This window comes from Chiloscyllium plagiosum, chromosome 40, assembly GCF_004010195.1.
Source record: "Chiloscyllium plagiosum isolate BGI_BamShark_2017 chromosome 40, ASM401019v2, whole genome shotgun sequence".
Lineage (NCBI taxonomy): Eukaryota > Metazoa > Chordata > Chondrichthyes > Orectolobiformes > Hemiscylliidae > Chiloscyllium > Chiloscyllium plagiosum.
Window position 1 is genome coordinate 2,705,681 of NC_057749.1, and position 27,871 is coordinate 2,733,551.

A 27,871-nucleotide genomic window follows, 5' to 3' on the forward strand; every position below is an offset into this window, starting at 1 on the left:
ACTTCCCTCCAAGGCCCCAAGGGATCCTTCCATATCTGCCACAAATTCACCTGCACCTCCACACACATCATTTACTGCATCCGCTGCACCCAATGTGGCCTCCTCTACATTGGGGAGACAAGCCGCCTACTTGCGGAACGTTTCAGAGAACATCTCTGGGACACCCGCATTAACCAACCCATCTGCCCCGTGGCTGAACACTTGAACTCCCCCTCCCATTCCGCCAAGGACATGCAGGTCCTTGGCTTCCTCCATCGCAACATGACGCCTGGAGGAAGAGCGCCTCACCTTCCGCCTAGGAACCCTCCATCCACAAGGGATGAATGCAGATTTCTCCAGCTTCCTCATTTCCCCTCCCCCCACCTTATCTCAGTCCCAACCCCGGACTCAGCACCGCCTTCTTGACCTGCAATCTTCTTCCCGACCTCTCCGCCCCCCCCCACCCCCTCTCTGGCCTATCACCCTCACCTTAACCTCCTTCCACCTATCGCATTCCCAATGCCCCTCCCCCAAGTCCCTCCTCCCTATCTTTTATCTTCGCCTGCTTGGCGCACCAACTTCATTCCTGAAGAAGGGCTTATGCCCGAAACGTCGACTCTCCTGCTCCTTGGATGCTGTCTGACCTGCTGCGCTTTTCCAGCAACACATTTTTCAGCTCTGATCTTCAGCATCACACTTTCTCTACAATGACTCCAGTTCTGAAACTTGTGCAATTGATAACACCTCTTGGAGATGGATCTGAAAAGAGAGTAGAGGGAGTTAGGTTGGAAGTTAGAAGGTAGGACGAGAAGATTAGTAATCTCAGGATTGCTATCGGTGCCATGGCCTAGTGAGGCTAGGAATAGAGAGCGAGTATAGCTGAACACATAGCTGCAGGGCTGGTTTGGAAGGAGGGCTTCAGATCTGTGGATCATTGGGATACGTTCTGGGGAAGGTCGGACATGTACAACCTGTCCTCCTTGTAGCTGAACTGGAGGGGCACCAATATCCTGGGCAGGAGGTTTAAACTAAATGAGCAGATGGGTAGGAACCAGAGCTATGGATCGGATGATGGAGTAGCCAGACACAGCAAACAGAGAGTCTGTGAGGAGGGATAGGCACCTGATAGGGCAAAGGTTTGATGGGTTGAGGTGTGCCTATTTTAATGCAAGAAGTATCAAGAATAAGGGTGACGAACTCAGAATGGATTAGTACTTGGAACTATGATGTTGTGGCAGTTATAGAGATTTTGATATCACAGGGACAGGAATGGTTGTTGATGTTCCAGAGTTTATATGTTTCAAAACAAATAGAGGGGGAGGTAAAAGAGGTGGACAAGTGTCATTGCTAATTCGGGATAGTATCACAGCTGAAGAAAGGGAGATCATCAAAGAGAGTTTGTCCACTGAGTCATTATGGGTAGAAGTCAAAAACAGGAAAGGAGCAAAATCACTTTATTGGGAGTTTTTTACAGGCCACCCAACAGCAACAGAGACACGAAAGAGCAGATTGAGAGGCAGATTTTGGAAAAGTGCAGAAGAAATATTGCTTTGGGTGACTTTAACTTCCCTAATATTGATTGGAACCTACTTAGTTCAAATAATTTGGATGGAATAGTTTTTGTCAGCTGTATCCAGGAAGGATTCCTGACACAATATGTGGATAGGCCAATTAGAGAGGAAGTCATATTGGATTTGGTGCTTGGCAACGAATCATGCCAAGTGTCAGATCTCTTGGTGGGAGAGCATTTCAGTAATAGTGATCACAACTCCCTGACCTTTACTCTTGGAGAGGAATAGGAGCAGATAGTATGGGAAAGTATTTAATTGCGGAAGAGTGAATTACCATGCTATTAGGCAGGAATTGGGGTGCCTAAATTGGGAATATAGGTTCTCAGAGAAATGCATGACAGAAATGTGGAGGCTGTTTAAGAAGCACTTCCTGTAGTGTTGGACAGGTTTGTCTCACTGAGGTAAGGAAGGGATGGTAGGTTGAAAGAACCTTGGGTGACAAGGGATGTGGAACGTTTAGTCAAAAGGAAGAAGGAAACTTACTTAAGGTTGAGGAATAAATGATTGTATAAGGCTCTAGAGGGTTACAAGGTATCTAGGAAGGAACTGAAGAATGGATTTAGGAGAGCTAGAAGGAGGCATGATAAAGCTTTAGTGGGTAGGATTAAGGAAAACCCTAAGGTGTTCTACACTTTTGTGAGGAACAAGAGGATGACCAGAGTGAAGGTAAGGTCGATCAGGGATAGTGGAGGGATCTTGCACCTGGAGTCAGAGGAAGTAAGGGAGATCCTTAATAAATACTTTGCTTCAGTATTTATTACTGAGAGGGACCTTGACGTTTCTGAGGACATCACGAACAGACTGATATGCTAGAACAGGCTGATGTTAGGAAGGAAAATGTGCTGAAAGTTTGAAAAACATAAGGACAAATAAATCTCCTGGGCCAGATGGGAAATATCCAAGGTTGCTACAGGAAGCGAACGAAAATATTGCTATGCCTTTGGCAATGATCTCTGCATCCTCACTGTCCTCTGCAGTAGTACCTGATGATTGTGGGGGGGTGGCAAATGTTGTTATTCCCTTGTTCAAGAAAGGGAATAGGGATAACATTGAGAATTACAGACCAGTCAGTCTTACGTCAGTGTGGGCAAAGTATTGAAGAGAATGCTGAAAGACAGGATTTATGATTACTTGGAAAACCATACTTTGATTAGAGATAGTCAGCATGGTTTTGTGAGGGGGAGGTCATGCCTCACAAACCTTATTGAATTCTTTGAGGATGTGACAAAACACGTTGATGAAGGTAAAGCAATGCATGAGGCATACATGGATTTTTGCAAGATATTTGATAAGATTCCCCTTGGTAGGCTTTCTCAGAAAGTAAGGATGCATGGAATAGAGGAAACCTTGGCCGTCTGAATACAAAATTGGTTGGCCAATAGAAGTTAGAAGGTGGTGGTAGGTGGAAAGTATTCAGCCTGGAGCTTGCTGACCAGTGGTGTTCTGCAGGGATCGGTTCTGGGATCTCTATACTTTGTGATTTTTATAAATGACTTGGATGAGGAAGTGGAAGGGTGGGTTAGTATGTTTGCCAGTGACACGAAGGTTGGTGGAGTTGTGGAGTGTGGATGGCTATTGTAGGTTGCAACGGGACATTGACAGGATGCAGAACTGCACTGAGAAGTGGCAGATGGAGTTCAACCTGGAAAAGTGTGAAGTCATTCACTTTGGATGGTTGAATTTGAATGCAGATTACAGGGTTAATGGCAGGTTTCTTGCCAGTGTGGAGGAACAGAGGTATCTTGGGGTCAGTGTCCATAGATCCCTTAAAATTGCCATTCAAGTTGATAGGGTTATTAAGAAGGCGCATGGTGTGTAGCTTTCATTAACGGAAGATTGAGTTTAAGAGCCACAAGGTTATGGTGCAGCTCTATAGAGCCCTTGTTAGATCACACTTGGAATATTGTGTTCAGTTTTGATTGCCTCATTAGGAAAGATGTGGAAATTTTAGAAAGGGTGTAGGAGATTTACCACGATGCTGCATGGACGGGAGGGCATGTTTTATGAAGAAAGATTGAGGGAGCTAGGGTTTTTCTCACTGGAGTGAAGGAGGATGAGAGGGGACTTGATAGAGGTATAGAAGATGATGAGGGGCAGTTGTAGTAGAGTCGGATACATTAGGGACATTCAAGTGACTCTTGGAGAGGCACATTGAAGGATAGTCGGATCATTGGATTTGTGAAGGGTAGGTCTTGCCTTACAAGTCTTATTGAATTCTTTGAGAGGGTGACCAAGCATGTGGATGAGGGTAGAGCAGTGGATGTAGTATACATGGATTTTAGTAAGGCATTTGATAAGGTTCCCCATGGTAGGCTTATGCGGAAAGTCAGGAGGAATGGTAGTGGGAAATTTGGCCAGTTGGATAGAAAACTGGCTAACCAGTCGAAGGCAGAGAGTGGTGGTAGATGGTAAATACTCAGCCTGGAGCCCAGTTACAAGTGGAGCTCCGCAGGGATCAGTTCTGGGTCCTCCGCTGTTTGTAATTTTTATTAATGACTTAGATGAGGGAGTCGAAGGGTGGGTCAGTAAATTTGCAGACGATACGAAGATTGGTGGAGTTGTGGATAGTGAGGAGGGCTGTTGCCAGCTGCAAAGAGACTAAGATATGATGCAGAGCTGGGCTGAGGAGTGGCAGATAGAGTTCAACCCTGCCAAGTGTGAGGTTGTCCATTTTGGAAGAACAAATAAGAATGCGGAATACAGGGTTAATGGTAGGGTCCTTAGTCAGGTGGAGGAACAGAGGGATCTTGGGGTCTATGTACATAGATCTTTGAAGGTTGCCACTCAGGTGGATAGAGTTTGTAAGAAGGCCTATGGAGTATCATCGTTCATTAGCAGAGGGATGAAGGATGAGGGGTGACTTGATCGAGGTTTATAAGATGATCAGAGGAATAGGTAGAGTAGACAGTCAGAAACTTTTTCCCTGGGTACAACAGAGTGTTACAAGGGGACATAAATTTAAGGTGAAGGGTGGAAGGTATAGGGGAGATGTCAGGGGTGGGTTCTTTACCCAGAGAGTGGTGGGGGCATGGAATGCGCTGCCTGTGGGAGTGGTAGAGTCAGAATCTTTGGTGACCTGTAAGCGGCAATTGGATAGGTACATGGATGGGTGCTTAAGCTCGGACAAATGTTTGGCACAACATCGTGGACCGAAGGGCCTGTTCTGTGCTGTATTGTTCTATGTTCTGTGTTCTATGTTCTAATGTGGATCTCACCAGTTTCTCCTTCTCCCATCTTATCCCAGATCCAACCTTCCAACTCGGCACCACCTTCTTGACCTGTACTACCTGTCCATCTTCCTTCCCACCTATCTGGTCCATCCTATCACCTTCACCTACTTATGGCATTCTCAGCTCCCTTCCCCCAGCCCCACTCACACCCCATTTATCTCTCTGGCCCCTTGAGCCCCCCCATATTCTTGATGAAGAGTTTATGCTCGAAACATCAATTCTCCTGCTCCTCAGATGCTGCCTCACCGGCTGTGCTTTTCCAGCACTACACTCATGACTCAGATCTCCAGCATCTGCAGTCCTCACTTTCTCCTTTTCCTTTCAGTCTGTCTTGCAGACTTGCTGAGTACTCCAAATATTCAATTCCCAGACCTGGTCTCCTTGTAACAATGTCTCAGTAATCGTTACCAAATCGTACCCCCTGGTTATGCGATTCGCTAGGACTCTGGTACCAGCACGATTCAGGTGAAGACCATCCATGGAACAGCAAGATTCTTCCCCAGTAATGGTGCCATGAATTCAAACCCATTTCTCCCATACCAATCTTTGAGCCATGCATTTACCTGCTTAATCTTACTGACCCTGTGCCAATTAGCACATGGCTCAGGTTGTAATCCAGAGATTATTACCTTATTGGTTATGCTTTTTAATTTAGCTCCTAACTATTCATACTCCCTTCGCAGGACCTCTGCCCTAGTTTATCTATGCCATTGGTCCTACATGGACCACAACCACTGGATCTTTACCCTCACATTCCAGGTTCCTCAGCAGCCCAGATGAGATATCCCAAACCCGAACACCAAGTAGGCAAAACTTCTATGTTCTATAGCCTCTTGATATATCTGGTCAGGACCAGGAGATTTATCCACCTTCATATATTCTAATACACCTAACACCTCCTCAACTGTGATATGGACTGTCCCCAAGATATGACCACTAAATAAAGTTCCCAAGTCTTCATGTCTTTCTTCATAGTAAACACAGAGTAGAAATATTCATTGTGGACCTCGCTCATCACCAGCGGTTCTACACATACAGGTCCACTTTGGTCCTTGAGGGATCCTACTGTCTCTCTAGTTATTCTTTTTCCTTTAATATACTTGGAAAGAACCTGTTTGGATTCACCCTAATCTTCTCAGCCAAGGCTATCTCATGCCCCCTTTTCACCCTCCTGATTTCCTTCTTCAGTAAACTCACAAAGTCTTGAAATAAACTATTGTCATTAACTATATTCAAGCTGAAATAGACAGCTTTTTAATCAGTTATAAAGAGTTATAGGGAAAAGTCAGGAAAACTGAGTTGAGGATTATCAGATCATTCATAATCTCATTGAATGGCGAAGCATTCATGATAGGCTGAATTACCTACTTTTCTACTATGTCTTATGGCCCGCTAATAAAAATATGCCAGTTCTCTGATAACTATCAGTGAGGACCTTATTGAATGTTGTGCCAGTTGTGATGATTTAAGTGTTTGCCTAAAGTGTAACAACAGTTGTTGGCCTTGATCCATTAATCTGTGTAGCTTTCTTTGAGTTCATACTTAATGTTTCCAGTTTAGGGAAATGATTTATAGTGCTTGTTTCAGTATGCATACTCTTCATTTTTCTTTCCTTTTTATTAAAACATGATATTATGTTCATGACTCATTCAGAAGTTGAAATTTAGTTTTGTTTGGACAGACATATTTAACGGAAAATAAGTATTTAGTCATGTTAATGAAAATATTTTGTTTTCTGATGTAAAGCTGTACGTAAAGTATAAGATGTTACATATTGTGTTGTAACAAAAGAAGTATATTTCTTCATTTGTTTGTCCAAAATCTGTCAATCCTACAGTAGAAATCCTAAGGTCATAACCAATTCATGATTTCTGTAGAGTAGTCAAATGTATGTCATGTGTTTTTCTCTTTCATGATTAACTTCTTGTTTCACTATTGAACCTTTTTGTAAGCTTTGAACCACATCTGTCCAAATAAAAATGCAATCTCTGGCCCTTTTTAAATTAGTCTTCAAGAAGGAGGCCTTTTACTGTCATAGAGATATATAGCATAGAAACAGAACCTTCAGTCCAACTCATCTATGCTGACCAGATATCCTAAATTAATCTTGTCCCATTTGCTAGCATTTGGCCCATATCCCTCTAAACTCTTCCTATTCATATACCCATTCAGAAGCCTTGAAAATGCTGTAATTGTATCAGCCTCCACCACTTCCTCTGGTAACTCATTCCATACATGCATGAAAACATTCCCCTTAGGTCCCCTTTAAATCTTTCCACTCTCACCTTAAACCCTCTCCCCTCTAGTTTTGGAATCCCTCACCCCCAGATTTTGTCTGTTTTGAGAAGATTAGTAGCTCAGGTTGAGGTTCAGGATGTAGATTTGCACACTGAGCTGGAAGGTTCATTTCCATGTAGGTTTGCTCGCTGAGCTGGAAGGTTCATTTCCATGTAGATTTGCTCACTGAGCTGGAAGGTTCATTTCCAGATGTTTCGTCACCCTACTAGGTAACATCTTCAGTGGGCCTCCAGGTGAAGCACTGTATATGATTCCTGCTTTCTGTTTATATGTTTGGGTTGGTGAAATGAACCTTCCAGCTCAGCGAGCAAACCTACATCCAGAACCTTGTCTGTTTATCCTATCCATGTCCCTCATGATTTTATAAACCTCTGTAAGGTCACCCCTCAGCCTCTGATGCTTCAGTGGATATACGATTTATAGCCCCAGCCTATTCAGCCTCTCCTTACAGCTCAAACCATCCAACCTGGCCACATCTTATAAACTTTTTCTGAACCCTTTCATGTTTCACAACATCCTGCCTATAGAGGGGCGATCAGAATTGCACATAGTATTTCAAAAGTAGCCTTTCAAAAGTAGCCTAATCAATGCCCTGTACAACAGCAACATGACCTCCCAACTCCTATACACAATGCACTGACCAATAAAGAAAGCATACCAAATGCCTTCTTCACTATCCTAACTATCTGTTAATCCACCTTCAAGGGCCCATCACATGTCTGTAGGTCATAATTTAATTGTACTTTTCAAGTTTTCATTCATAACCACATAGGTTACAACATTCAACAACATACCCAATGTGATGAGGGTTTCTACCCCAGCATGATTTTCAACCAATGGGTTCTAAGCTTTCAGCAACCTCTTGGGGTTAGATTTAATGCAGTTCAACATGCTGCAAACATAATGGCTTGGCCCACTTAATGACAGGAGCCACCCTATATATTTTGCAGTGGCCTCCCAGGGGTACGGGAGGTAATCTCAGGTTATAGCCGCATCCTATTCAGCCTCTCCTTACAGCTCAAGCCATCCAACCTGGCCATATCTTATAAACTTTTTCTGAACCCTTTCATGTTTCACAACATCCTGCCTATAGAGGGGCGATCAGAATTGCACATAGTATTGACAATCTCAGAGATTGTCAGGTAATCTCTGGCCAATTGAGGGAACCTATCATTGAAAAGAGGTAAAAGTCCCCTTACCTCTGACTGTGACCTGCAATTGCTTATTTCCATCATGCTTTAAATTGTCTCGAAGCTAGGATTCTACAGTGATTTTCAGGCATCTCAGGTCCTAGCAGCATGAAAGTTTGTGCAGGGTCAGGTGACCCTCCAAAGATGTACAGGGTCAGGTGAATTGGCCATGCTAAATTGCCTGTAGTGTTAGGTAAGGGGTAAATGTAGGGGTATGGGTGGGTTTCGCTTCGGCGGGTCGGTGTGGACTTGTTGGGCCGAAGGGCCTGTTTCCACACTGTAATCTAATCTAATCTAATCTAATCTTTGTTGGGCTGTGTTTGGCCAGCAGCTGTTGACAATCAGGAAATGCCCCACAGGGGAAATTAATTGTGGGTGGGTAAATTGTTGGAAGTGATCCAAAAAGACAGGATTTATAGACATTTAGAATCCCTACAGTGTGGCAACAGGCCCTTTGGCCCAACAAGTCCACACCAATCCTCTGAAGACTACCCCATCCAAACCCATTCCCCTTCCCTATTACTCTACATTTACCTCTAACTAACACATCCGTAAACACTATGGGCAATTTACCATGGCCAGTTCACCTAACCTGCACATCTTTGGATTATGGGAGGAATCCGGAGCACCCAGAAGAAACTCATGCAGACATGGGGAGAATGTGCAAATTCCACACAGACAGTTGCCCGAGTCAGGAATCGAACCTGGGTCCCTGGCACTGTGAGGCAGCAGTGCAAATAATTGAGTCATCTTGCCTCTCCTAGACAGGCAACAATTGATTAGGGATAGTCAGCATGGTTTTGTGTGAGAAAAATCGTGTTTTGATTGAGTTTTTTGAGGAGGTTACGAGAAAGGATTGATGAGGGCAGAGCAGTAGAGGTTGTTGGCTTCAGTTAAGCCTTTGACAAGGTTCCACAAGGTAGACTAATCTGTAAAGTTGGTTAAAAGGAATTCAGGGTGAGCTTGCCAATTGGATACATAATTGGCTTAATAACAGGAAACAGAGAGTGGTGGTGGTGGAAGGTTGCTTTTCGGTCTGGAGACCTGTCACCAGCGGTGTTCCAGAGACATCAGTCCTGGGTCCTCTTTTACATAGAAGATATGGTTCATAAATTTGCAGATGACATCAAATTTATGGCATAGAAGACTGTAAAGAATATTTTCTAACATTACAATGGGATCTTAATCAAATGGGTCAGTGAGCTGAGAAACAACAGATAGAGTTCAATCTGGATGAATGCATAGTATTGCATTTTGCAGGGTCAGGACTTATAAAATTAATGTTAGGGCCTTGGATAGTGTTGTAGAATAGAGGGACCTAAGGGTTCAGGGATGTAATTTTTAAAAGTTTGCATCACATATAAACAGGGTGGTTAAAAAGGCGTTCAACACGCTTGCTTTCATTGCTCAGCATTGAACATACGAGTTGGGATATCTCGTTAACGTTGCACAGGACATTGGTCAGGCCTCTTCTGATATACTGTGTCCAGTTCTATTTGCCCAGTTATGGAAAGGATATTATTAAGCTGGAAAGGGTTCAGAAAGGGATGTTGCTGGGGATGGAAGGTTTGAGTTGTAAAGAAAGGCTGGATAGATTGGGACTTTTCTCACTGAAGCATAGGAGATTGAGAGGTTATAGAAACCTTATAAATATTTGTAAAATCATGAGGGGTATAGATAGGGTTAATGTTGGATATCTTTTCCCTCAAATGGGGGATTTCAAGACTAGGGGACATATTTTTAAGGTGAGAAGAGAAAAACTTTCAAAAGACACGAGGGACATATTTTTACATAGGGTGCGAAATGAACTTCCTGAAGAAGTAGAGGATATTGACAAAATTACAACATTTAAAAAGACAGTTTGATAAGTACATGAATAGGAAAGGTTTGGAGAGACATGGGCCAGGAGCAGGCAAGTGGGACTAGTTTAGTTTGGGATTATGTTCGGCATGGACTGGTCAGACTGAAGTGTCTGTTTCCGTGCTGTATGACTCTAAGAATCTATGAAAGGCTGAATAGTGGCCACTTAAGTAACTTAAAGCCACATGATTCTGTGAAGTCCTCTCCAGAAACCGAAAGCACTCCCTATCAGTTCTCCAACCAGTGGACAAGATCTCTATCAGCTCAATAAAATCTCAGATCTTGGATAGTCAGCAAGGTATCAACAAGGAAAAATCATGTCTTACAAACTTGTTTGAGTTCTTTGAGGAAGTTACCAAATGGTTGATGAGGGCAGAGCAGGAGAGGTTGTTTACTTGGACCTCAATTGAAGCCTTTGGTAAGGTTCCGGATAGTAGGTTGATCAGTAAAAAGAGGTCACATGGAATTCAGGGTGAATTCAGGACTGATATCCATCCAAAATCTTGGTGAAAGATAAACTGTTGATTTATCTCTAATTTGTAAATTATTTTAAACCCATTCCTCCTAGTTATTGATTCATTTAGTAAGGGAAATGGGCTCTTTTTTTGTGAACTTTAAGATGGCTTTACATAACAATATATATCAGAAGTCATCTTTCAGAGCCAGGGTTGCATTATTGGAAATCTGAAATTAAGCATAGCCAACTCAAAAAATGATTTGGAGATGCTGGTGTTGGACTGGGGTGTACAAAGTTAAAAATCACACAACACCAGGTTATAGTCCAACAGGTTTAATTGGAAGCACTAGCTTTCGGAGCGACGCTCCTTCATCAACCACCTGATGAAGGAGCGTCGCTCTGAAAGCTAGTGCTTCCAATTAAACCTGTTGGACTATAACCTGGTGTTGTGTGATTTTTAACTTTGTACAACTCAAAGAAAACATCATTAATTATGTCTTGGAGATACAAAGAATGGAGTATAAATAGGTTTTTAACCCTTGTTCACCTGGGTGACTACATTTGATATCCTGCTGCAGAACCTGCATCTTGACGATATTTCAAAAGGAAATAAAAAATAATGATTTTTGCTTCTGATATCAGGTCTCATGACATACTCAAAATCTTTCATCCTCAAAAGCAACTGTGCAAAGCAGGTGAGATTTCAGGAGGAAGTGTTACAATCGATTAAAATATTTATACTTTTAACCTCAATTTTCGTGTTGCATAGATTAATGAATGTACAGCTCTCTGCCTGGTGAAAACCCAAGAGAAATTTGTTTTTGCTGGTCTCAGTCCAGTTGTCCAAAATTATGTTGTGATTAGCAGATTTACATAGGGGTTAGAATGGGAAACTTGCAGAAAAATGTTGTGGTTAAGGCACTTTCTTAGAATAGACATGAAGGGAAATTTTAAAATGCTGTAATTGATATATAAATACTGGATTCTTGTGCACTATGTGACAAAGTAATTGTTCCCTCATATTGAGACATCAGGTTGTAGAGAAAAAAAAATAGAGATTCTGGAAGTATAATTTTGAAAATCATAATGCAGTGTGATATTGCTGTCTTTGAGAGAGATACAGAAATGAATTCTCACGTTTAATGCCAATGCCTACTGTGAAATATCAAATTTCATTGAATATTCAGTGCCCAGTGATGTTTTTATAATGGCAGTTATATCATGACTATTTACCACTGTTTACGCCTCAGATCATTTATCATATTGTGAATGCTGCGTGCCATCTTTCCACATTTGTGGCATACTTAATGTTTGGTTTTGTTACTCCTGTCTTCTAGCCTCTCTAGCTGCTTTCCTACTTCGGATATTCACCTTTACTCCTTTCCAGTTTGGGTCCCACCCCCCTGACAACCTCATTTAACCTAATACAACAGCATTTTGGGTCCAATAGTCCTTGTTTAGAACAGGATATTGGGGGAGACCCCGTTTCTTGACAATTGTTTTCACACGCTGACATACAGATTGTTGTTTCATGGTATTGTTTCGGTAGGTGACTGAAGAACAGTTTTGATAAAACATTTGGTAAACAGAAGTTGAAATTGTTTGGCTTGGTTTGTTTACTTCTTTCTGAAAAGACTTTTAAGCATCATAAGAAATTCACAGAACAGTAGTGATGCTGATCAGAAAGAATTGAAGTTTAATTAATTAGTTACCTTTCATAAGGAAAAAAGCATATTTAGCTGGAGAAAGGAACATAATCTATATTGTTAAGATCTTGAAAGTTGCTGATGCCATGATTCAATCTATGGTTTTTGAAAACAACAGATCAGACAAAATAAAAGGCAGTCTTGTTCAAAGATAACATAAAGTGCAACTGGTTTATACCATTTGCTAAGTAAATCATAAAATCAAAGCAGGTATAAAACCTTTCAAATGGTATCTGTCCAAAACAAATGAACATTTTAGAGACAATAGCTTATTAAACATGCATACAGTAGTGTAGTGAATGCTTGCTCTTTTAAAATATCCATGAAGGCGGGCAAATTTGTGATTCAGTATGGAGTGAAGGAGTAGAGTAGAATGGTAATTTCACAATGTCCTGTTCTCAGGGTGCACCCCAACCCCTCAACCCAATCCGTAATTTCAATCCATTGAATTGAAGTAACAGAAAATTATGTTGGCATCCCATCAAATTCAGTTTGCACTCCCAATGGGTGAAGTACTGTGCCAAGTCATTTCTCAAAATTACTCCTCTCTCTAAAATAAGAGGGAGATAAAAGTACGAGTATTCTACATGCAGTTAAATTAAATAAGCTAGCTAGAACACTTGCCTTTTTTATAATTCTTATATTGTGGTTTAAATAAAATTTGAAAACATAGACACTTTGCTATGAATGGTTAACAGATTACAAAATTGTTTAATGTTAGGTATCTATTACTAAAATTTGTTGAAAATGTAGCATGATGCTAAGCTTTATGTTACTTTAACATTAAAATAGAACACTTTTCAATAGATGCACGTCCTGGAATTTGCTATTTTGACCTGGTTAATGGTCGTTGTGCCAAAGAAAATTCAAGACCTTTCAACAAATTGGAGTGTTGCTGTGACACGGGTCGGTGTTGGTCAGCTGGTGTAATTCCTGAAATGTGTGCAATGCGTGGAACTGGTATGTCTTGTTTTTGTCTCTTTTTAATGATTCCTGTATTTTTTAAAGAAAATTTATGCATATTTCAGCTGGTCTAAGGTGATCTTTCTTTATGAGACAAGACAAAGTAGCCTGATATAATCAGAGGCTCTGCTGTGTTATTTCTGAACAGTAAGTTTGTTTTGTTGCTTGTTCTTTCTATTCTCTTCATCCTGAAATGAGGCACTTAGTTATAAAGCCAAATTTGGTTACTGAGGAAGGTCTCATGAATTTCACATTAAGAAGCTGAATTTGTGTTTAAGTTTTTCTTTTGCAACCATAGAATTACTGAACTATTCAAAATGTAATTACTTATAATGCTAATCAAGTTTAAAGATTCCATTTACATGTTGTTGTATTTCTATCTCTCCAGCTCTCTGCCTTGCTTTACTCCTTTAAAACACTTAAAACCTAGCTCTAATTCTTGTGTAAATTGTTTTGCAATGTTTCATTATGTTATAAAGCATAAAAAATATAAATTGTTAAGTTTTAATGTCAGTAGAAATTTTCTTCATGCAGATTTCAGGACTTTTGGCTTGAAGTTCAGCTGAGATGCATTTTTAATTAGTAACAATTATTAAAGGGAAATTACATTATGAATTAAAAGAATATTTGTCTTGAATAATTTGTTGCTACATGAACCCTATAATAAATTTTAATGTCGAAGAACAAAGAACACTACAGCACTCCAAGCCTACACATCTTGAAAACAGTCAATTCCTTTCCTATTCAAGAATTCGCCCAGTTGGTTCTTATGCCTGCTTTCACCACTTCCTGTGGCAGCTATTTCTAGGCGCTTATCTCCCTTTATGTGAAAAACTTGTCTTGCGCATCTCTTTTAAGATCCACAAGCCCAACTACCCTGACCGACCCATTGTCCCCGGATGCTCCGGCTCCACTGAACTCATTATTCCTACCTTAACTCCATTCTCTCCCCCTTAGTCTAGGCACTTCCCACCTACATCCGGGACACAAACCACACCTTCCACCTCTTCAGAAAGTTCCAGTTCCTTGGCCCCCAGCGCTTCATTTTCATTATGGATATGTAGTCCTTATACATGTCCATACCCCGCAATGATGCTCTGCAGACCCTCAGTTTTGAGTTCTATAGAAGCTCTGCAGTGTGGAAAAAGGCCTTTGGTCCAACAGGTCCAAATTGACCCTCCGAAGCGTAACCTATCCAGACTCATTCCCCTATATTAACCCATGACTAATGCACCTAACCTACACATCCTTCAATTTTCCTTCAATTCTCCTTCAATTCTTCCCACTTTCTCTAAATCCAGGGAGTGGCCATAGGCATTCTCATGGGCCCTAGCTAACGCCTGCCTCTTGTCGGTTATGTCAAAAAGTCCCTTTTCAGTACGTACACTGGTACTGTTCCCCAAGTCTTCCGCCGTTTCATCGATGACTGCATTGGTGCTGCATCCTGCACCCAGGCTAAGCTGAATCAGTTCACCGATTGCACTAACAACTTCCACACTGCCCTCAAATTCACTTGGTATATCTCGGACACCTCCCTCCCCTTTCTTGACCTCTCCATTTCCATCTCCAGTGCTTATGCACTGATGTTACTGTAAACCCATAGCTACCTGAACTATACCTCTTCCCACCCTGTATCATGCAAAAACTCCATCCCATTTTCACAATTCCTCGGTCTCTGTTGCATCTGCTCTGATCAGATGTTCCATTCACAAGCATCCTAGATGTCCTCCTATTTCAAAAAGTTTTTCCCCCTCTCTGTCATCAAAAAGACTTCCGCCACTCCTTTTCCATTCCCCACTCTACTGTTCCAACCACTCCCTGAAAATAAAGATAGGGTCCCCCTTATCCTTACTTTCCATTGCTCCAGCCTCTGCATCCACCATATCAAAAAATCATCCTCAAACACTTCTGCCAACTCCAATTGGACGCTAGCACTCGGAACATCTTCCCCTCCCCACCCCTCTCTGCCTTCCGCAAGGATCGTTCTCTTTGCCACTCCTTGGTTCGTGCCCTGTAACTGAAACAGATGCAACATCTGTCCATACACCACCTCCCTCCCCTTCATCCAGGGCCCTAAACAGTCCTTCCAGGTGAGATAGAGGTTCATCTGCATCTCCTCCAATCTAGTCTACTGCATCCCGTACTCCTGATGTAGTCTGCTCTACATCGGTGAGACCAAATGTAGACTAGGTGACCGTTTCACCGAACATCTTCACCTGGTCCGAAATGGCCAGCCTGGCCTCCCAGTCACCGTCCATTTCAATTCCCCACCCATTCCCCCCTCCAACCTGTTCATCTTCAGCCTTCTGCATTGTCACAGTGAATCAGATTGCAAATTGGAAGAACAATACCTTATCTTCCACCTGGGCAGCCGACATTGAGACTTAGCATTGAGTTCTCCAATTTCAAATAACCTTTCACCCAACCCCCCGCTCCCTTTTCAGCTCTTCCCACCCCCCCCCCACCACACCTTTCATTTCACCTGTCAACGCTTCCTTCCAGCTACCATTCAGATTCACCCCTCCCGTCAAGCAACCAGGTCATACTTTCAGTAACACCATTTCACTACTCCCCCCTCCCTACTGCCCCATCTGTACCTCCCCTTACTCCCACACCTAGTCCTGAAGAAGAGTTATACCAGAAATGTTGATTTCTCCACCTCCTGATGCTGCTTGGCTTGCTTGGTTCATCCAGCCTCCTGTTTGTCCTCTAGTAATTGATCCTTCGACCCTGGAGAAAAAAAACGACTTAAGCTTTCCACTCTATCCATGCCATTCACAATCTTATAAACATCTATCAGATCGCCACTCAACCTCCTGCGTTCCAGTAAAAACACACCCAATACATCCAACCTTTCTTCATGGCTAAAATCTCCCATACCAGGCAACATCCTGGTTAACCTTTTCTGTACCCTTTCCTTCTGGTAATGTGGTGACCAGAACTGTATGCAATAGTCCAAGTGTGGCCTAGCTAAAGTTCTATAAAGCTGCAGCATAGCTTGTCTATCCTTATACTCAGTGCCCCTTCCAATGAAGGCAAGCATGCCAAAACTTTTGTCATTACCATATCTACCTGTGCTGCTACCATCAGTGATCTGTAGACCTGCACACCCAGATTCCTCTGCGTAACAATACTCTGCTAATCATAACCCTTTATTCTGTAAAGTATCCTTCCACTGCTACCTCTGTCTCCTATGACTAAACTAGTTCTGTAATCATCTTGTGAGCTCATCCAAATACCATATAACTTCACCTTTTATATTTTTTCTATCTGTAATTTTAAAAAATTATGATCTAACATATTGTGCCAATGTAAATAAATATCTATTCATAACTATTAACAGCAGCCATTATAGATTATAAAGACCAAATAATAGAATGTTCTTATGGTAAATTAGCATAAAATAAATTGGCTGAAAATATAATTGGTAACATTTTTATATGTTGGCTGAAAATAGAAATAACTAAGTTACTAAAATGTCCATTCAGCTGAAGGTTTTTCCATCTTTGTGTCTCATGATAAGTGTATCTCTGTACTTTCAGATGAATATATCAAGTTGTGCATTGAAAGTTCTTGGACAGATGGTAGACTTAGACCCAGGCCTGACGGCGGTCTCCGGCCTGACGGCGGTCTCCGGCCTGACGGCGGTCTCCGGCCTGACGGCGGTCTCCGGCCTGACAGTGGTCTCCGGCCTGATGGCAGACCTGACTATTGGACTAATGGGGGTCGTCCTCACCTTGGACCAAGTAAGATCGAAATACCATTGTTATTATTTACTTATTTCAATATTTGTTAGCTATTTCTCTAATAAAATTATGATTTTTTTTCTCCCATTTCTTTTTCAGGGCCTTTAAATGTAACTGATTATTGCCAGATTTATAGAAACCTCTGTTTATATGGACAATGCATTCCACTTCAAGGACCTAGTTATCGCTGCGAATGTTATATGGGTTATAAACTTGATGCAAGAGGAGAATGTGTTGGTATGATTCAAACTGCTTTGTTGGGATGTATTATGTTAATCCCTATCTGATGATGGAGTTTGTTTGTTATTTCAAGTATGATAATGTTTTCATTAAAGGCAATGTGAAACCAGTGTTTCTGGCTTGGTAGATATTTTAATTGTTTTTAGATATATATAGTCAAAGTATTGTAAAATTGTTTGCAAATTAAAGTAATTAAATTTAGCTGTGCGCTGTTCTTTATTACATTTTTAAATGTTCTAATTTCCAAACATCTATTTTAATAACCAAAAATGAACATATTTCAATATAATTACAATATTTTGCTTCAAACAGATGCTGATGAATGTATAAGCAATCCCTGTATGCATGGAAAATGTGAGAACACACAAGGCTCTTACTTTTGCCGTTGTGATCCTGGCTTTCAAAGCACTGCTACTAAGATTACTTGTGTGGGTATGTTATATTTCCATATTTTCAGTACTCCATTTTCCTTTGAATACATTATATTAGAACACTCAACTGTGAAAGAAATTGTTACTCTCCGGTACATTATTGAAGAATCTATTATTTACAATGCAATAAGAAGCCCAACAACCTGTAGCAGAAAACTCAGTTCCAAGTTCTAAATTCTAACTCAGAGTAAAGAAGTTTATCTAGAATTCTTTGTTTATTCTGAGAAATCTTATATTTATGACTTAATTTTTTATACTTTGACAAATATAAATATTGCAATTTATTAAACTCATTCGTAATTTTAAAGACCTCTATTAGACCAACCCTCAGTTTTTTCTAGATGAAAGAAAATCCAACTTGGTTGTTTTTTCCTGATAGTTATTAACTCTTTTATTCTGTTCACTAATGTCATCAACCAAACTTTGTCTCTGATTTAGATAACTTAGACTGATATATCTCACTCAATTGAAATGTTTTCCCAGCTTGTTTGTGATGTTACTTGAAGCAATTGTGTGATATAATTATCTATTATTACATAAGGTCTAAGGATTTTGAATAACTTAAGACAAATGGTTTTGGGCCTACATTTTGAAATTTTGTGTAATGCCCTGTACTTTGGTCAGGTCAGAGATAACCATGAAAACCTCTAAAGCTAATTACGGATTTGGAAGTGTTGTGTTGTTCTGAGAAAAATTATTTCAAACAATACAGAAGAAGAGTATAAAGGATTTGTTGGAGGGAGGATTGCTGGGAGATAAGCATGTTTCAGAAATGAGAAGTAATTTTTGGCACATCTGTATAAGTTCATAAGATATAGGAGCAGAATTAGACCTTTCGGCCCATCGAGTCTGCTCCGCCATTTGATCATGGCTAATATGCTCCCCAACCCCATTTTCCTGCCTTCTCTCCATATCCCTTTACCCCATTACCAAGTAAACATATGTCTAACTCCTCCTTAAATTTACTTACTGTCCCAGCATCCATCGCACTTTGGGGTAGTGAATTCCACAGATTCACAATCCTTTAGGAGAAATAGTTTCTCCTCCTGTCTGTTTTAAATTTGGTACCCTTATCCTAAGACTATGAGTTCTCATCCTAGAAAGCCCAACAAGAGAAAGCATCTGCTTCACATTTATTTTATCCACACCTTTTATCATCTTGAATACCTCAATTTGATCTCCCCTCATTCTTCTTAATTCCAGAGAGTATACGCCTAAACTGTTCAATCTCTTTTCATACAACAGACCTCTCATCTTGAGGATCAAACTAGTGAACTTCCTGTGAACTGCCTCCAATGCCACTACATCTTCACTCAAATAAGGGGACCAGAACTGTGCACAATACTCAAGGCGCAGTCTCACCAAACATTGTATAGTTGGAACAATATTTCCTTATCTTTATATTCTATTACCGTAGCTATAAAAGCCAACATTCCATTTGCTTTATTTATTATCTGCTGTATCTGCATGCTGGTCTTCTGTGACTCATGAACAAGTACTTAGATCCATCTGCACCATCTGCCATGTTTTGGCACACTCTCCTAACCTATCTATATCCGTTTGTAAGGTTCTTATTTCCTCATTGCAATTACTGTCCCGCCTATTTTTGTGTTGTCCGTAAATTTGGCTCTAGAGCCTTCTATCCCTGTATCAAAGTCGTTAATATAGATTGTAAATAGCTGGGGTCCAAGGACCAAACCCTGTGGCACACCACTTGCTACATCTTATCATCCCAAAAAACACCCACTTTGTCTTCTGTCAGTCAGGTAGGTAAAAACAATGACTGCAGATGCTGTAAACCAGATTCTGGATTAATGGTGCTGGAAGAGCACAGCAGTTCAGGCAGCATCCGAGGACCAGTAAAATTGATGTTTCGGGCAAAAGCCCTTCATCAGGAATACAAGCAGAGAGCCTGAGGGTGGAGAGATAAGTGAGAGGAGGGTGGGGTAGGGAGAAAGTAGCATAGAATACAATAGGTGAGTGGGGGAGGGGATGAAGGTGATAGGTCGGGGGGGGGGGGAGGGTGGAGTGGAGAGGTGGAAAAGAAGATAAGCAGGTAGGACAAGTTAGGACAAGTCATGGGGACAGTGCTGATATTCGCAGAGGATTCGCAGTAGGGTTAAAATCAACGAGGTAAAAGCAATGACTGCAGATGTGTGTGGGTGCGAGCATACCATTTCTGCTTTGATGGATGTGGAAGGCTCCTTTAGGGCCTTGGATGGAGGTGAGGGAGGAGGTGTGGGCGCAGGTTTTGCAATTCCTGCGGTGGCAGGGGAAGGTGCCAGGATGGGAGGGTGGGTTGAAGGGGGGGCGTGGACCTGACCAGGTAGTCACGGAGGGAACGGTCTTTGACGAAGGCGGAAAGGGGTGGGGAGGGAAATGTATCCCTGGTGGTGGGGTCTGTTTGAAGGTGGAGGAAATGTCGGCAGATGATTTGGTTTATGCAAAGGTTGATGGGGTGGAAGGTGAGCACCAGGGGCGTTCTGTCCTTGTTACGGTTGGAGGGGTGGGTTCTGAGGGAGGAGGTGCGGGATGTGGACGAGATGCATTGGAGGGCATCTTTAACCACATAGGAAGGGAAATTACAGTCTCTAAAGAAGGAGGCCATCTGGTGTGTACTGTAGTGGAACTGGTCCTCCTGGGAGCAGATACGGCGGAGGTGGAGGAATTGGGAATACGGGATGGCATGTTTGTCAGCCAGTCGTTTTTCCAGGCTATAAATTATCCCTAATCCCATATAATCCAACTTTGTGAATTACCCTTTTGTGTGGCACCTTATCAAATGCCTTCCATGAGTGCAGATAAATTATATCCACAGCATCCCCATTATCCACTTTGCTTGTTACTTATTCAAAGAACTCTATCAAATTAGTGAAATGTGATTTGCCTTTCATAAAATCATGCTGACTCTGATGGATAGTGTTTTGACTTTCGAAATGTCCTGCTATTGCTTCCTTCAGTAATTGATTCTAACACTTCCCAACAACATGCCAAACTAACTGGTCTGTAATATCCCACATTTGGCCTCCTTCCCTTTTTGAATAAGGGCATTATATTAACCATTTTCCATTCCACTAGAATCTTTCCCGTGTCCATTGAATATTGTAACTATTTAATTGGCTATTTCCACTGTCACTTCCTTTTAATTCCCTGGGATGTAGGCCATCAGGCCCAGGGGACTTGTCTGTCCTCAGTTCTAATCATTTACTTAGTGCCTTTTCCCTATCGATATTGATTGTTCTAAGTTCTATTTTATTTGGATTAGATTCCCTACAGTGTGGAAACAGGCCCTTCAGCCCAATAAGTCCACACCAACCCTACGAAACGTCACCCACCCAGTCCCATTTCCCTCTGACCAATGCACCTAACACTATGGCCAATTTAGCATGGCCAATTCACCTAACCTGCACATCTTTGTGACTGTGTGAGGAAACCAGAGCACTCGGAGGAAACCCACGAGACACGGGGAGAATGTGCAAACTCCACACAGTCGCCCAAGGCTGGAATCGAACCTGGGACTCTGGTGCTGTGAGGCAACAGTGCTAACCACTGAGCCACCGTGCCACCCAATTATGCCTATGTAATTTATTGCCTCTGACTTACCCATTCCAACAGGAATGTTATTATTGTCTTCTATCATGAAAACTGAGCCACGTATTGATTCAACATCTCTGCCATCTCAATATTCCTTACTCCTTGGTTTCAGCTTTCAAGGGACCAACAACCACATTTGCGATGGTCTTTCCTTTTATGTATCTATAGAAGCTTCTGCTATCCTTTTTGGTATTTTGTGCTAGTTTTCTTTCATAATTTACCTTAGCTCTTTTTTATTAATTTTTTAGTATCTCTTTGTTTATGTTTGCATGTTTCCCAATCTTCCATCCTGCCACTGGCCTTTGCAATTTGGCATACCTTAGTCTTTGACTTAATATTGTCCTTGACCATCTTGTTTAGCCATGGATGCTTTTTACCCCCCTTACCATCTTTCTTTCTCAATGGATACATTTTAATTGTGAGGAATTGAGTAGCTCCTTAAACATCTGCCACTGCTCATCCACTGTCTTACCATTTAGCCTTCCTGCCCAATCAACTCTGGACAAATCTGTTTTCATGCCTATGTAATTTCTTTTGTTTAATTCCAGAACACTACTGTGGGACTTCATTTTCTCACACCCAAATTGAATTTTGAATTCTGTCACACTATAGTCACTACTCCCATCCTTAACTATGATGCCATCAATTAATCTCTTCTCATTACACAGTACCAAATCCAGAGTAGCCTGTTCTCTGAATTGGTTCCATAACATACTGCTCCAAGAAGCAATCTCTAATATATTCAATACTGCCTCCAGGCTACTATTGCCAATTTGATTCTTCCAATCTATGTGCATGTTAAAATTACCCATGATTATTGCCATAACCTTCTTGCAAAGCTCTAATATTTCCTGGTTTAGACTGTGCCAAACTGCAGAACCACTGTTTGGGAGGCTATAGATTACTCCTACCAAGTACTTCTTCTCTTTGCTATTTCTTAATTCTACCCAGACTGATTCGACATCTTGATTTCCTGTGCTTATGTCATTTCTCCCCCCTTATGAGGTAACTCTCCCCCTCCCTGATATATCACAATGCTTGAATCTCAGACTCCAACTCATCAACTCTGAGCCAGAGTTCTCCGAGCAACTAACATTTGCTACAGACATGGTCACTGGGAACCAAAATGGTGTCCACCAGCTCCCACATCATGCATAAACAGCACATCACCTGCCCCAGCATCCTTATTTAATTAGTTTTGAATGTTTTTATATTTCGGCATTTAATCTTAATCTAAATGCACCCGGAGGAAAGCCACACTGACATGGGGAGAATGTGCAAACTCCATATAGAGGATGGTAATTTCACAAGGTTCAATTTAGCACAGAATCACATTTAACACACATTCAAATTTAGCAGACTCCCGAATGGCCAGTCAAATCACAGCCCTCCTGTGACATCATTTTTCAGTTTCCCGCTCAGGATCAGAAACTCTTACCTTCCCAGTTTGCTTTCCTCTCACTCTCACTCAGCTCCACTGCTAAAGTGAAGGCTGTAAATTCCTGACGTAAGTTTTATATTAATTACCTTCCCAGGCTACTCATCACTTGCTCCCGCTCAGCTCCATTGCTGAAGTTCGAAAGCAGCATGGTGGCTTAACATTTATCACAGTGTCACAGCGCCAGGAACCGTTGTTTGATACCATCCTCTGTGTGGAGTTTGCACATTCTCCCCATGTCAGTGTGGCTTTCCTCCGGGTGCTCAGTTTCCTACCACACAGTTACAGGGATAGGGTAATGGGGGTTGGTTTGGGTCGGATGCTCTTCAGAATGTCAACGTAGATTTGATGGGCTGAATCCCTTGTTTCCACATTGTAGGGATTCTATGTCATTTCTCATTACATTATGTCATCTCTCCTTCTTCAGTAAGGCCACACCACCTTCTTTTCCTTTCACGTGGTACGTGGAAAATTCCATCTTTCGCAGTTACACCAGCACCATTCCCCACCTTTCCCTCCACTACATCAGTGACTGTATCGGTGCTACCCTGTGCTCCCACAAGGAGGTTGAACAGTTCATGAACTTCACTAACACGTTCCACCCCAACCTTAAGTTCACCTGAACCATCTCAGACATTTCCCTTCACAATCTGGAGTTGTCCATCGCCATTAACGGTGACCAACTCAACACGGGCATCTACTACAAACCCACTGACTCGCACAGCTATCTGGACTACATCTCCTCCCACCCCTTCTGCTGTAAAAATGCTATCCCTTATCTCCAATTCCTCAGTCTCCACCACATCTGCTCCCAGGAGGACCAATTCCACTATAGAACATACCTCCTTCTTCAAATACCGCAATTTCCCCTCCCACGTGGTCGATAATGCCCTCCAGCGCAATTCCTCCACTTCCTGCACATCCGCCCTCGAACCCCACCCCTCCAATTGCAATAAGGACAGAACCCTCCGGTCCTCACCTTCCACCCTACCAACCTCCAGATACATCACATCATCCTCCTCCATTTGCACCACCTACAAGCAGACCCCACCACGAGGGATATATTTCTCTCCCCACCCTATCAGCATTTCAGAGAGATCATTCCCTCCACAACTCTTTTGTCAGATCCATGCCCTCCACCAACCCACCCGCCCCTCCTGGTACCTTCTCCCGCCACCACAAGAATTGCAAAATCTGTGCCCACATTTCTCCCCTTACCTCCATCCAGGGCTCCAAAGGAGCCTTCCACATCTATCGGAAATTTACATGCATTTCCACCCACATATTTTACTGTGTCAGTTGCTCCCCATGTGGTCTCCTGTACAATGGGGAGACAGGACGCCTACTGGCAAAATGCTTCAGAGAACACCTCCAGGACACATGCATAAAACAACCCCACTGCCCCGTGGCCGAACATTTTAACTCCCTCTCCCACTCCTCCAAGGACATGCGGGTCCTGGACCTCCTCCATCACTGTTGGGGAAAATAAATCTTGTGCCAAATCATTTAAAACAAAATAATCAAGAGAGGAGACCTTGAGCAATTAACTAGCTTTATCATGGCCTTAGGGAATACATCTTCATTCAGAACAAAGTCTGACGTATTCCAATGAAATACAGAGCGTTACAGGTTATATCATAAAATACAAGCCCACTGCCCATTAATTACGCAACCTAAGGACAGTTGTAAGGTTCACATACATTGTCCAGACCTACATTTCTTAATGTCTACAGAACTGAATGTTATCTTATACTACAGGTTCAGCTAGGCTAAAACAATCGATAAGCGACAGAGAGAAACATTACATCATTTTATGAGCAGAACTATCTAATGACCCGAGGAGCAGAGACAGCCTGCAGCTGCAAGGTCAGGCTATCAAAACAGGATTCCTCAGCCAGGGCTCTGACAGCATTATGCTAGCAGGCTAAAATCTTACTGCAAAAATTGCTTTGTGACAAGATGGCTTCCACACAGTTTTGTGTCAATTTTGGTCAAATTCTCCCACAAACACCAAACCTCGCCACCTGACGCCTGGAGGAAGAACGCCTCATCTTCCGCCTTGGGACCCTTCAACCACACTGGATTAATGTGGATCTCACCAGTTTCCCCTTCTCCCATCTTATCCCAGATCCAACCTTCCAACTCGGCACCACCTTTTTGACCAGTACTACCTGTCCATCTTCCTTCCCACCTATCTGGTCCACCCTATCACCTTCACCTACCTATGGCATTTTCAGCTCCTTTCCCCCAGCCCCACTCACATCCCATTTATCTCTCTGGCCCTTGAGCCCCCCACATTCTTGATGAAGAGCTTATGCTCGAAACATCGATTCTCCTGCTCCTCAGATGCTGCCTCACCGGCTGTGCTTTTCCAGCACTACACTCACGACTCAGATCTCCAGCATCTGCAGTCCTCACTTTCTCCTTTTCCTTTCAGTCTGTCTTGCAGACTTGCTGAGTACTCCAAATATTCAATTCCGAGACCTGGTCTCCTTGTAAACATGTCTCCTGTATTTTTTTTAATTTGAGGTTAATGATGAGAGAGTGGTTGATAACTCAAGTAAACTTTGCTATGTATAAAAGCTCTCTGTTTAAGTTTAAGACTCACTGAATAGATAAGAATTGTATTGAATTGATTTTATGAGTTTGTTTTAACAAGCAAATAATAGCAAATAAACTAAAATTTAGTTTGAGGTGTTTGTTGGGCTATTTATATAATCATAGAAATAAAACATCTTAGAAACCATGCCAATTCAGTCTATACCTTTCTTCTTCATTCATGTGATGTGTTCATTGCTAGCCAGGTTAGAATTTATTGCCAATCCCTAAATGCACTTGAGGTCGCAGTGAGCCACCTTTTTGAACCGCTGCTATCCATGCGTATTAGGTACACCCACAGTTAGGAATTTTGCTGTACTGACAATGACGCATACATTGATGTCACCGGTGGTGTGATTCCAAGTTAGAATGGTGTGTGACTTGGAGGAAAATTTACAGATGATAGAATTCCCATCCATCTGTTGCACATGCCCTTCTTGGTGTCAGAGGCTGCAAGTTTGAAGGAGCCATGGTAAGTTACTGCAGTATATCTTGTGTATAATGCTGACTGCTGCCAGGGTGAGTCATAGGTGGTGGATACAGTGCCAATCAAAGAGGCAACTTTGTGTGGGACTGTGTTTAGCGTTTTGAGTATTGTTGGAGCTGTATATATCTGGGAAAGTGGAGAACATTCTATCATCCGTCTGATTTGTGCCTTGTAGATGGTGGAGTTAGGAAATCATAGTGTCATAGAGCTGTACAGCATGTAAACAGACCCTAATGTCCAAATCATCTATGCTGACCAGATATCTGAAATTAATCTAGTCCCATTTGTCTGCATTTGGCCCATATCCTCTGAATCCTTCCTATTCATATACCTATCCAGATGCCTGTTAAAGGTTGTAATTGTACCAGCCTCCACCATTTCCTCTAACAGCTCATTCCATACATGCATAACCCTCTGTGTGAAGAAGTTACCTCTTCAGTTCCTTTTAAATGCTTCCCCTCTTACCTTAAACCTATGCCCTAATATATTGGAATCCCTCATCACAAGGAAAGACCTTGGCTATTCACCCTATCCATGCCCCCCATGGTTTTATAAACTTCTATAAGATCATCCCTCAGCCTCTGAGCGTGCCAGTAAAAATAGCCCTAGCTTATTCAGCCTCTCCCTATAGCTGAAAGCCTTCAACCCTGGCAACATTCTTGTCAATCTTTTCTGAACCATTTCAAGTTTCACAAAAACCTTCCGATGGCAAGGAGACCAGAATTGCTTTAGAAGTGGCCTAATCAATGTCCTGGATAGTCATAACATGTTCTCCCAACCCCTATATTCAATGCACTGACCAATAAAGGCATGCATACCAAACGTCTTCTTTCAAGGAGTTATGAACCTGCACTCCAAGGTCTCTTTGTTCAGCAACACTCCCTAGGACCTTACCATTAAGTGTATAAGTACTGCTAAGGTTTGCTTTCCCAAAACGCAGCACCTCGCATTTATCTGAATTAAACTCCATTTGCCACGCTTCAGCACATTGGCCCACCTGATCAAGATCCCAATATAATCCAAGGTAACCTTCTTCGGTGTCCACTACACATCCAATTTTGGTGTCATCTGCAACTTACTAACCATATGTTCTATGCTCACATCTAAATCGTATAAATGATGAAAAGCAGTGGATCCAGCACCGATTCTTGTGGGATACCACTAGGTACAGGCCTCTAGTCTGAAAAGCAACCCTCCACCACCACCCACTTTTGAGCCAGTTCTGTATCCAAATGACTAGTTCTCCTGGTATTCCATGTGATCTATCCTTGCCAACCAGTCTTCTATGAGGTACCTTGTTGAACCCCTTACTGAAGTCCATATAGGTTGTGTCCACCACTCTGCCCTCATCAATCCTCTTCATTACTTCTTCAAAAAAATTCAAATCATGTGTGTTATCTGAAGAATTTCTTTAGAGTTTCCAAACATTCTTGTATCCACATGGACAAATTAAAAAAGGAAGTAAATTAGTCATTTGTGTTACTAATCATTGTGTAGACTGGAAAAATAAAATTGGCAAAGCTAGTCATAAAGGAGAATTTGTAGTATGCTCAGGACACTCTCTTGAAACAATATACTGTGGATGCAACCAAGGATCTATGACTCTATATTATTATTTGAATCTGACAAAATGTAGTGAGACAAGACTAAAGAAATTGAGGGTTTGGTTAAGAAAAAGAAGGAAGCATATGTCAGGTATAGATAGGATAGATTGAGTGAATCCTTAGAAGAGTATAAAGGAAGTAGGAGTATACTTAAGAGGGAAATCAGGAGGGCAAAACGGGGACATGAGATAGCTTTGGCAAATAGAATTAAGGAGAATCCAAAGGGTTTTTACAAATATATTAAGGACAAAAGAGAGAATAGGGCCCCTCAAAGATCAGCATGGCGGCCTTTGTGTGGAGCCACAGAAAATGGGGGAGATACTAAATGAATGTTTTGCATCAGTATTTACTGTGGAAAAAGTGTATAAGTCCCCAGGACCTGACCAGCTGTACCCGAGAACTCTGTGGGAAGCTAGAGAAGTGATTGCTGGGCCTCTTGCTGAGTTATTTGTATCATCGATAGTCACAGGTGAGGTGCC

The 27,871-nt window shown here is 41.9% G+C and overlaps 1 protein-coding gene across 1 annotated transcript in view; it reads left to right on the plus strand.

Annotated features, from left to right (window-relative positions):
* LOC122542423 (fibrillin-1-like) overlaps positions 1 to 27,871 on the plus strand; it is a 598,619-nt gene that overhangs the window by 203,590 nt on the left and 367,158 nt on the right. Inside the window, exons 9-12 of the mRNA XM_043680114.1 lie at positions 13,099 to 13,251; positions 16,797 to 17,000; positions 17,100 to 17,237; positions 17,553 to 17,672. Of these exons, the coding sequence (XP_043536049.1) occupies positions 13,099 to 13,251; positions 16,797 to 17,000; positions 17,100 to 17,237; positions 17,553 to 17,672 (615 nt within the window). The remainder of the gene's footprint in view (positions 1 to 13,098; positions 13,252 to 16,796; positions 17,001 to 17,099; positions 17,238 to 17,552; positions 17,673 to 27,871) is intronic.